The following is a 12,585-nucleotide window of genomic DNA, read 5'->3' as shown; positions in this document are numbered from 1 at the left end:
TAACTCTGCCTTTCAAATAAATAAATAAAATCATTTTTAAAAAAATGTGTTCAAAGACTCAGCTGTATGATGATGATCACATTACAGTAGGAAATTGGTTATAAAAATTAGGATATATAGTAAATAGAATTTTATGCAGCCATTTAAATAAATAAAACAAATTTACTGACATGGGAAGATATTTGTAATATAAGATTTTATATACTGGAAAATCAAGTATTTCATGTTATATCTGAAAGTAAATATATATAAATGTTACCTTTGATTTATGAAATTATGAATTTTGTCTCATAGATATTTCTCATTCACATTTCCTATTTTGTCCCTAACATAAAAATTTCCCAGTGTTTTGAATTTAATTTAGTAATGTGAAAGAAGAAAAACAGGAAAGACAAAATAAAAATAGACAGAAATCTTAGTAACTTTAAATAGTTTCTAATCACACCAAAAATTTTCTGAGTTTTCCCTTTTATCTATATTATTGAAATCTACTCTCATTTTCTTAATCTTGCTCTTGTAAAGAATGCACTTGAGATATGTAAGTTCATTCATTCTTCTGAAGATATTTTTGTGGATATTGACTTGTGGCTTTGGAAAAGGAAGTTAAGAAGTTTTCTTGCTGCTGGGCCCACGGCATTTCATTCTTGGAAATGCCCTATCTTTAATCTCTAATTGCATTAAATTTCATGTCTGACTCATGAAGAAAGGAAACTTCAAAGCATAAAAGGGAAAATCCAATTTCTCTCTAAATTCAATAACCACTGATGTATTTTAGACATTGTTACATCTATGTTCCAAGGTTTCCAAGTATCCCCCCCAGAAGCATTAAGAGTTAAAGGATGTGCAAGTTAAATAATAAAAATGTTTTTATTGATTATAGATCTTGGTGTAGGGAGATTTTAGCAATATGTTAAAATTAGGTAATCCTTGCAACATACATCTGGGATATAGTGAAAAGATGATTACTGTTGTTTCTTTCCATCCAGCCAAAACTTATTGACACTTTATAATTCTGAATTTAAGGTTTCAATTATTGTTTACATTCTTTAAAAGACTTTTTTTTTCATAGCTTTTCTATCAATAATTAGGGATAGGGATAAAAGTAAAACAAGTGAAAATAGAGTTCATCTCTGGGTTCCAGTCCTCTCTTAGCTGATAATATGAAATTTATAGTTCATTATTTTATGTACATGTGTGTGTCTTTATGAAGGATCCTCAAAGTGTTGATGGAAAATACACATTATGAAAGAACTGTGCCTGTGTTTCAAAATTTCTTGCATCAAAGTAAACTAGTAATTCCATTTTACATAAACTTTTTATTTTACACAAACTTTTTGAAGTATGTACGTGTATTTACTTCTCTTGTATGCTGGTAGTCTATAATGAATGTGTTTTCGTAGTCCTTCACAACACATAATATTCCCTTCTTCTCTTCTCTTCTCTTTCACAGGTAAGATGTCCAGTGATCGAGCTTTGAGGAAGCAGCAGCAGTTAAACAACCTAGTTTATGTGGTGATAAATCAGGCCAAGCCCGGTGACAGGATTGTGGATTTCTGCAGTGGCGGGGTATTATGTCTCTCCTTTTATCCTTTTTTAGCCTTTCTAAGACTGTGTGACTTTTCTATATTACATTCAAGGTTATGGTTTTATTAGGCAAGATTGTTGTCTCAAAATGAGCAAAAGCCATGGGTACTAAAAAATTAACCTGTTTCCTTTATGGACTTTTTCAGGGCCATGTTGGAATTGTCCTTGCTCATATGCTGCCATCATGCCAGGTAAAATCTGAATAATAGATAAAAGGAGACATTTTAGCTAAATGCAGTTCATCCAGCCAAGCCTTGTTTATTCCTGCCCGTCATGTTCCTAACCATTCTTCCAAGTTAAATATTCACCCGTGTTAAATGAAGAGGCATTTGCATTTTTCTTTGAAGCAAACTTCTAAGAATCAGAAGTACAAAGTAGGACCACTGCACTGCTTTGAAAAGTGTTTAAAGTTTTATATTTAAGTAGTTGTTAAAACAAATAACTATTCCATTGTTAGATAAATTAATTTTAATTAAGCTAGTTTTCAACACAATTTTAACTAAAAAGGCTAGATTTTGAAACTTAGTGAGCATGTTCTTTTGATATCCTGATTTTGATCCATTGCATCAAAATTGTAGCAACAATAACAAAAGCATTAAAAAAAAGAAAAATACCTATCATACCGATCCATCCAAGTCTTTTCTTTCCTTATTCTCAGTAAGACATTATCCATATGAATGTTTATTGTTGCAAATTTTAAAAATGCAAACAACCGTTTTAGACTCCTGCTTTCACTATATTATAATCATAATTTTTCCTATTGCTAAGCTTTATATGTCATGATATTTAATGACTATATGTTTTTAAGTAAAGGTATCATAATTTATTCAGTCATTGCTTCTGTTTGTTAGAAGTCTGTGCTGTTTTTAATCTTCTGCCATACTAAATCAGTTCCTTACAGAGGTCATCTTTTAACACAAAATTCTGGAGGGAAAGTCTTCTTTCTTTTTGCTTACTAATTTAACTGGAGTAGAGTATTTCTGAGCTCTGTGGAAGGTACACACTAATTACAGTGAATACTTCTAGAAGAAAACAAAAGCCTAATAGACTGATCATAATGATATGTAATAGAGTGACTGAGGTTGCACATTGTTCTTCTCTTTGAGAATCAAGAGCAAAGTGGCTAGGGAATCCTGAGAGAAGAGGCAAGTGTCTGTTTTATTATTAAGGAAAGCAACAATTTCGTGATTGAGCAAGAGGAAGAGAACTCATATAGTAGAATCCTGGAGAAGCAGTGTTAAGGACCTTCATGTGTGTGTTTCTCTCTACCTGAAATATGATTCCATTTCCCCAGCTAATTTTCTTTAATTTTTCAAGCCCCAGTTAATATGTTACTTTCACATAAAGACCTTAGTCATCATATTTAAGTGTGCCTGTTAAAAATTGTTTTTCATTAAACACTTAGCACAGTATTATTATTGCCTGTTTCATTTATATTACTATGCTTAAGCTTTACTATAGTAAGCTTCAGCAGTGTAAGAACATTGTTCATCCAGGTTATCTTGCATACTTCCTGGCACAGCATAGAGAATCAATCTGCTATGTTCTACATTATTGAAATGATGAAACAAAGTAATAAATGCTTTGCCTTCACATCTGAATTATGTTACTGAATATACAATTGTTTCCTGGGTAAAATCTAGGTTATATTAATAGAAAACAAGGAATTATCATTAATTCGTGCTAAGAAGAGAAGTGACGATCTAGGTTTAAGCAACATTTGGTTCATTCAAGCAAATATGGAGTATTTTACAGGGATGTTTAATATTGGGGTAAGTAATTAAGCAATTTCTATTTATTTAATTACCTCATAAGAACAATTATATGTCATAGCATAAATAAAGGAGATAATTTTATTTCCTAAACAAATAATTCTATGCAATCTGCTATGCTTAGACTATATATGAATTATAACATATTAATTTTTTAAGATTTATTTATTTATTTGAAAAGCAGAGTTACAGATAGGCAAAGGCAGAGAGAGAGAGAGAGTGAGGTCTTCCATCCACTGGTTCACTCCCCAGATGGCCACAACGGCTGGAGCTGCACCAATTGGAAGGCAGGAGCCAGGAGCTTCTTCCAGGTCTCCCCCATGGGTTCAGGGGTCCAAGGACTTGGGCCATCTTCCACTGCTTTCCCAGGCCTTAGTAGAGAGCTGGATTGGAAGTGGAGCAGCCAGGACTCAAACTGGTGTCCACATGGGATGCTGGCATTGCATGAGGTGGCTTTACCCGCTGCACCACAGTGCCAGTCCCTTAATGTTGATTTATTCTTAGCACTTCATCATTGCATGATAGAGATAGCATTTGTTTCTTCTACCAGGTAAGAACTTTATTTTATTCACTATAGAACTTGTAGAGGGGCTGGCACTGTGGCGTAGCAGGTAAAGCTGCCACCTGCAGTGCCGGCATCCCATATGGTGCCAGTTCGAGTTGCCTAGAACAATGTTTGACACATAACAAATATTTAAAGATACTTTTAATCGAATCATGAATTCCAATAAAGGTGATTTGCCATGATTCATTCTGCATTTTTAGAAGAAAACAGAAAGGGTGGGTGTTTTGCCTAGCAGTTAAGATGCCAGATAGGATGCCTGTTTCCCACATGGAATCTTTGGGTTTAAGCCCTGGCTCCAGCTTCTAACTCTAGCTTCCTGTTGATGCAGGCCCTGGGAGGTAGTGATGATGGCTCAAGTAGTTGGATTCCTGTCACCCATGGAGGAGAACTGGATTGCATTCCTAGGTCCTGGCTTTGACCCCAGCCAAGCCCTAACCATTGCAGGCATTTGGTTAGTGAACCACGTTCTGGGTAGGAGCTCTCTGTCTCTCAAATAAAAATAAATTTTAAAAAGTTTTTAAAAGAAGACAAAGAAAACAATAAAGAAGATAAAGAAAAGAAAAAATAACTCTTTCGTTACCTCTAAATACTGGAGTTGCCCTGAGATATTATTTCTTTAGCTGAGATTTGATATTAACATGCATTTTAGCTCCCAAGTTACAGCAGGTCACTTGGGAAAAATAACTTATGATTCTACTATTATGAGATAAATGCTGTCAAAAACTTTTGGGCTTTATTTATGCATACATACAAATGCATGTTTATGCATATAGTAACTTTATTGAGACCATATTAAATAGGTCCTACTTTAGCTGATCATTGTTATAATCTTTTCTCTATTTATTAACATGTTTTTTTTCTTGTTATGATGGGTATTTTAGTTATTTTGAAAATTTTGATATATTTACCAAATCACGTTGCAGGGAGGTTTTACTAACATTGTTCCCAACTGTGTTTGTTCACTTAAGCATGGGCTTATCTTTTACCCAACTTCAGAAGCTCAGAACTTTTTTGTTCTTGTGATTTTTGTCTAGCAAAGTTCATTCCTTAAATACTGAGTAATGTCAATTTGGGGTAGTGGTGAGGGGTGGGGATTACTGTTATTTTCTTTCAATATAGAATGTATGCAATTTGTTTCTTTTATAGACATGATCTATAGTGATTATCTCAAACCAATCCTATTCACAGAGTAGAAAACTGTTAATAAAGTAGCTGCTAATAAGGAAATTCAGGAAAATATAGATGTTTGATCCAGAAAATGAAAAATAAAACATCTATATGCAACTTTAATTTCATATAAATGTTGAGGTAAAGTTAGAGCCCATGCCAAGAAACAAGGGAGTAAGCAAATTTCCATGTTACCAGTATACCAAGTAGGATGTTTAAGGCCTTAAGATATGATGCCCATTTGCTCACCTCTCAACACACAAAGTCCCAACCTATTCACCATGCCTGGCTGCCCTTTGTGATGTAAGTGCTATTGCTCTGGAATATTCTTGTGACTTCCAAGTTCATAAGTCACTACCAACTACAAATGTGTGTGTCTTTTTAGAAGCAATGTTTTTCTCTACATTTCATAATAATTCAACCATAATAGCTTTTTCCCTCTTCCATAATTACCTTTGTCAAGGTATATGTTAAATGAATTAATATTATTAGAAAGTTAAGGCAAAATTAAATTCACTTTCAAGAAAATAATTTGTCTGGGAGGGTAATTGAAGTATAATCACTAGATAAATCAGACTAAATGCATCAGTGGCCTTAACTCTAGTGTTAAATAGATTCCAGGAAAAATAGTGTGGCTGGGGAGGAAATCAGAGTAACCAGGTATTGGAAATGCATTAAAACTATATTTATCCATGATTTTGTGATATTTCAATAAGGGCTTAGTTTGCATTTATCTTCCCTTAGTAAATGTTTTTTGTCTTTCACTATTTTTCTTTAGGTCTAAATATTAATGAATTAAATAAGATATTAAAGAGAGTACCTTAAAATCTTAAATATTTTCATTTTTTTCACCAAAATCTTTTTTTGCTAAAGATTTATTTATTTATTTGAGAGGTAGAATTATAGACAGAGAGAGGGAGAGACAGAGAGCTTCATCTGCTGGTTCACTTCCTAGATGGCCACAATGGCCAGAGCTGGGCCAATCTGAAGCCAGGCCAGGAGCTTCCTCCTGATCTCCAACGTAGGTGCAGGGGCCCAAGTGCTTGGACCATCCTTCTGCTGCTTTCCCAGCCCATAGCAGAGAGCTGGATCAGAAGTGGAGCAAGCTGGGACTTGAACCAGTGCCCATATAGGACGCTGGTGCTGCAGGCAGCGGCTTTTCCCACTAAACCACAGCGCCGGGCCCTCACTAAAATCTTTCAACACTCCCATGTATTGTACTTCCCTCATTTAAATTTCTGACATGTTTATTTAAAAAATATATATTTCTTAGAAATACAAAGGCCTAATTAACAAGCATAAACATTCAAAGCACCTGGTTATTTAAAATTTAATTTAAATAATGACATTCCATTCTTTCTCTGGAATTTGCAAAGATTTTTAAAATACTATTTCTCATTGCCTGTAAGGCTTCAGCAAGATGAGCCTCCTCATATAGGAACTTTAACAGTTTTCATTTACATGATGTTTGCAGTGAGTTGTTAATGAGAGAAAAAAATCCTTATATGGTAAACAAAAATTAAAGTTATATAAGCATAATGGTTAAGAACATTGACTTTAATATTGGACAACTTTATGCTAAAGTCCCAGCTTGGCATTTTACTAGCTGTGAGATCTGGAGCTAATTATTATTATTTTTTTTTTTTTTTTGACAGGCAGAGTGGACAGTGAGAGAGAAAGACAGAGAGAAAGGTCTTCCTTTGCCGTTGGTTCACCATCCAATGGCCGCTGCGGCTGTCGCGCTGTGGCCAGCGCACCGCACTGATCCAAAGGCAGGAGCCAGGTGCTTCTCCTGGTCTCCTATGGGGTGCAGGGCCCAATAACTTGGGCCATCCTCCACTGCACTCCCAGGCCATAGCAGAGAGCTGGCCTGGAAGAGGGGCAACTGGGACAGAATCTGGTGCCCTCACCGGGACTGGAACCCAGTGTGCCGGCGCTGCTAGGCGGAGGATTAGCCTGTTGAGCCACGGCGCCGGCTGAGCTAATTATTTAAAGCTCATTGGTCCCCAGTTTTCCTAACTATAAATTGGGTATAAAATGGTAGGCTAATAGGTTGTTGATACAATGTGTGTGAAGCACTTAGCTGGATGCCTGGCACATAGGAAATAAGTGGTGCAGTGTGATCTCAACCATATAAAAACTACATTGATAAATGATGGAAGGAAATTACACTCATATATATTTTAAGACATGGCTGGGCCGGTGCTGTGGCATAGTGGGTTATGGCCTAGGTCTGCAACGCCAGCATCCCATGTGGGCACCAATTCAAGTCCCAGCTGCTCTATTCTGATCCAGCTCTCTGCCATGGCCTGGGAAAGCAGTGAAGGATAGTCTGCGTCCTTGGGCCCCTGCACCCATGTGGGAGACTCAGAAGAATTTCTTGGCTCCTAGCTTTGGATCAGCACAGCTCTGGCTGTTGTGGCCACCTGGGGAGTGAACCAGTGGATGGAAGTCCTCTCTCCCTCTCTCTGTCTCTGCCTCTCTATAACTCTGCCTTTCAAATAAATAAATAAATCTTAAAGAAAAAAAGACATGGTTATTGCTGTAATTTATTTGGTTTTATTTTTGTTATATCATAATATTTTATTCTTTTTAATATTTTCAAAATTTCCCAAATTTAACATGCTATTATTTTGATATTCAGAAATGTAAGCAACAACAATTGAAGAAATAAATTAGGTTTATATATTTTTCAAGGAATTTTGAGCATAGAAAAATATTTGAGATATGATGCATTTTTTTTCAAAACAATTATCTCATTATAGAAATAACTTGTGGTTGAAATATTCTGAGTTGGATTATAAGGGTATTAATATCATGAGGAAAATATAGCAGTATTTCCAAAAGTAAGAGAATCCAAAATTTTTTAATAATTTTTTTCCAGTTTCAATTTATGTAGCTTCATGACCCTAATTTGAGTATTTACTCATTATTGATTACCATACCCTTCAAGAGCAGTTTACAAAGGGTCATTTGTGAATGTGTATTTTTTAAGTTTATATTTTAAAGAGGGCTATAATTGCTGTCTTTGCGAGTATAGGATAAATAAGCATCATTAGTGTGAAAAATGCTTTACAGAATGAATCTTTAAGCCTGCATATATAATATGTATAATGTATATACTCTCACACAATATTATTAAGAACCTTGTTTTCAAACAGTAATACAGAAAGGGCCATGACTAAGGAAAAATGCATTTTGCATTAAAAAGAGAAAAACTGTCAAGGTTAAACTACCTGACTACCAAAATGTTTCAATGGAAAAATTCAGAACTATTTCAACCAGATGATTAGATATTGATTTCTAATAGTATCAGTGAATATTTTCTATTTTTGCAATATGTATCAAAATCTTAAAAAAAGTTTTATTTGCAAATTATTTGTATTTACTTTTTCTGATTTACATAATTTTAATGTGATTTATCTGTGTGGAGTGCTTAATTACAAGCTCATTTCTAGTTCTGTATGTGAATGTACAATTAAAAGAAGCCTATGTAATTATATATATAATATATAATATATATATTATATATATAAATATATATTATTCAGTTACATTTTTGATGAGTAATTATGGAATCCTTGTCTTAGAAGATAAGGAACTTGAGAAATTATATGTCTACAGACCAATTTTTGAAAATCACTAAGATGAAACAGAGGACTCCAAGATGAAAATGGCAGAGGTATTTCAAGCCCTCTTCTCCCCAGGAAAGATCAGACAAGTAATAATACAAAATCCAGAAAAATCGAACTTCATTTTTGATGAAACTGTACCCACGATTCTATAAATTGAATAGACAGGAAGCAGGTTAAAGGAAAAAATGAAAAATTATTGAGCTGAGAGGAGGAAGACCAAGCTTAAATTCATGATGGGGTTGTGGGTAGCCAGAAGACTATCAGGAAGTAAGTCATTTTGTTCTTGTAGAATATCAGGAAAGTTTAGGAATTCACCATACCAGAAACCTCAGAGCAGGAGAGGGGTTAGGAAAGGCTACAATCAAAGCAATTTATGAAAAACCCACGGCTAGCATCCTATTGAATGGGGAAAAGTTGGAAGCATTTCCACTGAGATCTGGTACCAGACAGGGATGCCCACTCTCACCACTGCTATTCAAAATAGTTCTGGAAGTTTTAGCCAGAGCCATTAGGCAAGAAAAAGAAATTAAAGGGATACAAATTGGGAAGGAAGAAGTCAAACTATCCCTCTTTGTAGATGATATGATTCTTTATTTAGGGGACCCAAAGAACTCTCCTAAAAGACTATTGGAACTCATAGAAGAGTTTGGCAAAGTAGCAGGATATAAAATCAATGCACAAAAATCAACAGCCTTTGTATACACAGGCAATGCCACAGCTGAGGAAGAACTTATAAAATCAATCCCATTCACAATAACTACAAAAACAATCAAATACCTTGGAATAAACTTTACTAAGGACATTAAAGATCTCTATGATGAGAATTACAAAATCTTAAAGAAAGAAATAGAAGAGGATACCAAAAAAATGGAAAAATCTTCCATGCTCATGGATTGGAAGAATCAACATCATCAAAATGTCCATTCTCCCTAAAGCAATTTATAGATTCAATGCGATACCAATCAAGATACCAAAGACATTCTTCACAGATCTAGAAAAAGGCTGAAATCATGTCTTATTAAAAATACTATACAGAGACCCATATTCCCACCTCCATCTGTGGAGATAAGTTAATACCTCTTCTTGACTCATGCAAGAGACAGGAAGTTTGTTCGTTCTGTGAAGAAACTAAACCAAAGAGGCTGTAAGAATAAGGGAGTCAGGCACAGAGGAGGGCAGTGGTGATGCATTGTTTTGAAAAGAGCTGGGGCCAGTGGTGTGGCACAACAGGTTAAGCCACTGCCTGTGATGCCAGCATCCCATATAGGTGCAGGTTCAGGTCATGCCTGCTCTATTACCAATCCAGCTCCCTATTAATTTGCCTGGGAAAGCAGTACTTGGATCCCTGCCACTCACGTGGGAGACCCTGATGGAGCTCCTGACTTCGACCTGGCCCAGCCCCAGCCAGCTGTTACAGCCATCTGGGGGAGTGATCTAGCAGATAGAACATCTCTGTCTGTTTCTGTAACTCTGACTTTCAAATTAAAAATAAATAAATAAATCTTTAAAAAAAAATCCTCCTCTGTTGAAGAACTGCCCCCAGATAAAAGAACTACAACTATAGCTGTCATTTCAAAAGTAAAGAAATGCATGTTGGCTACCTGATCCCCCAATTACTAGTGAAGCCATTATCTTCAGTTCTTCTCTTTGCATTCAGAACTCCCATTCTACTTTGTATTGAGTTATTCTTTAATAAGAACTGACAGCCAAGGAACACCAAACGTGAGAAACATCCAGAATGGAAGATAGAGACCAAAGCAACAAACATGACAAGGATCGTATTCAGAGAAGTCAAAGATACTACATACTGCATTAGTGGAAAAAGAAAACCAAAATGATTGATCAGAGAACAAAAAAGAATTTCTTGGAAATTAAAAATGTTAGCCAATATAAAAAACAAATGGAAAATTTACAGATGAAGTATTAAGTGAAAGATAAAGTGTTTGACATCGATGGAAAAACAATAAAGACAAAAAATACAAACTGCAAAGAAACTTTTTTAAAATTAGAGATTTAGTCTTAGAATCTAATACTTTAGTAATGCAAAGATCAGAAGGAGAAAAAATGGAAAAAATGGTAGAGACGAAAATATCAAAGAAGTAATATAAGAACTATGCTAATTAATGAAGGATGTAGTTCTCTTATTTTAAAAGTCACTGGCTTCAGATCAGCGCAGTGCGCTGGTCACAGCGGCCATTGCAGGGTGAACCAATGGAAAAAAAGGAAGACCTTTCTCTCTGTCTCTGTCTCTCTCTCTCTCTCTCACTGTCCACTCTGCCTGTCAAAAAAAAAAAAAAAAAAAAGTTCACTTGAACGATATGACTTAAACCGAGGCACATTGTGAATTTTCAAAAACCAAGAATGACAAGAAGTTCCTAATGCTTCTCACAGAAAAGGATGGAGGGGTTGGAAGTAGGTCATATACAATAATTTAGAATCAAAATGCCATTACACTTCATAATACTAACAAGGAAAGCATTTTACTCGTATTATTTGAAAAGAGAAAAAAAGATCTTCTATCTGTTCATTCACTCCCACGTGCCAGCAACAGCCAGGATTGAAGCCAAGCTGAAGCCAGGAGCTAGGAACTCAACCCAGGTCTCCCACATGGATGGCAGGAATCCAAGTATTTAAACTATCACCCATTTTTTTAGGTAGTACATTAGCAGGAAGCTGGAATCAGAAGTGGAGCTGGGACTTAAACCCAGGCACTCCAGTATGAAACACAGGTATCCCAAATGATGTCTTAACCTCTATGCCAAACACTCACCCCTAAATACCTTCAAAATTTGAACAAAATTTCCAATGTAAAATTCTATACCTAGTCAACCCATTAATCAACTATGAAAATAAAGAAAATTTCCAGGTATGCAAGCCATCAGGGAAATGTATGTTATATATACCCCTTTTCAGCAAATTACTAGAACATGAACTTCACTAAAACAAGAAAAACAATAAGAAAAAGAAATAAGTGTGTTCTGTCTATACAGGAAAGGGGTGAAGATAATTCTTAGTATGATGGCTAAGGGAAATCTCAGAACAAGAGCTGCGAAAGTCCAGAAAGTCTGGGAAAGATGCCTTAGGGAAAGAAAAATGGGCTGACTGGCCGGCGCCACAGCTCACTAGGTTAATCCTCCGCCTGCGGCGCCGGCACACCAGGTTCTAGTCCCATTTGGGGCGCCAGATTCTGTCCCGGTTGCTCCTCTTCCAGTCCAGCTCTCTGCTGTGGCCCAGGAAGGCAGTGGAGGATGGCCCAGGTCCTTGGGCCCTGCACCTTCATGGGAGACCAAGAGGAAGCACTTGGCTCCTGGCTTTGGATCAGCGCAGCGCACCGGCCACAACACACTACTTGGGAGGGTAAACCAACGGAAAAATGAAGACCTTTCTCTCTCTCTCTCTCTCTCTCTCTCTCTCTCTCTCTCTCTCTCTCTCATATTGTCTAACTCTGCCCATCAAAAAAAAAAAAAAAAAAGGAAAATGGGCTAACCAATTATTTGAAAGCTTGCATACAGTGGAAAATTGTATTGTAGTGTCTTTACAGAGCTATTGGGAAGGGAAAGGCTGGATGTTAAAAAAAAAATGTGCATTGTGCACTACATTTAGCAGAGAACAGTACATCCCAAGGCACTGAAACAGGATGGAACAAAAAAGGAAGAGATTGTATGAATATGCAAAATGAAAACTAAAAATGCTCATTTCTCATAACAGAAAGCCAATACGTAATGTCTAAGCAAGAGATAGCAATATACATTTATTATGTGGAAAAACAGATTTTAGAAAGGAAAACCAATGTGTAGTCAGATTTTCTTGGTGTCAAGAACAAGGATCTCTTTTTAAAATTATATGCCTTTAGCATTAGTTA

The 12,585-nt window shown here is 35.8% G+C and overlaps 1 protein-coding gene across 2 annotated transcripts in view; it reads left to right on the top strand.

The window, feature by feature from the left end:
- The window catches only part of GSTCD (glutathione S-transferase C-terminal domain containing), a 147,366-nt gene that overhangs the window by 116,892 nt on the left and 17,889 nt on the right, over nt 1–12,585 (top strand). Inside the window, exons 6-8 of one of the 2 annotated variants that reach the window (XM_062199783.1) lie at nt 1,451–1,566; nt 1,731–1,775; nt 3,228–3,356. In XM_062199783.1, the coding sequence (XP_062055767.1) occupies nt 1,451–1,566; nt 1,731–1,775; nt 3,228–3,356 (290 nt within the window). The remainder of the gene's footprint in view (nt 1–1,450; nt 1,567–1,730; nt 1,776–3,227; nt 3,357–12,585) is intronic. The other variant, XM_062199784.1, reaches the window with a different exon arrangement.

The sequence above is a fragment of the Lepus europaeus genome, chromosome 8, assembly GCF_033115175.1.
Source record: "Lepus europaeus isolate LE1 chromosome 8, mLepTim1.pri, whole genome shotgun sequence".
NCBI classification, from domain to species: domain Eukaryota; kingdom Metazoa; phylum Chordata; class Mammalia; order Lagomorpha; family Leporidae; genus Lepus; species Lepus europaeus.
Note: the sequence above shows the minus strand (reverse complement) of the source record. Positions and strands in the feature narration are given on the sequence as shown.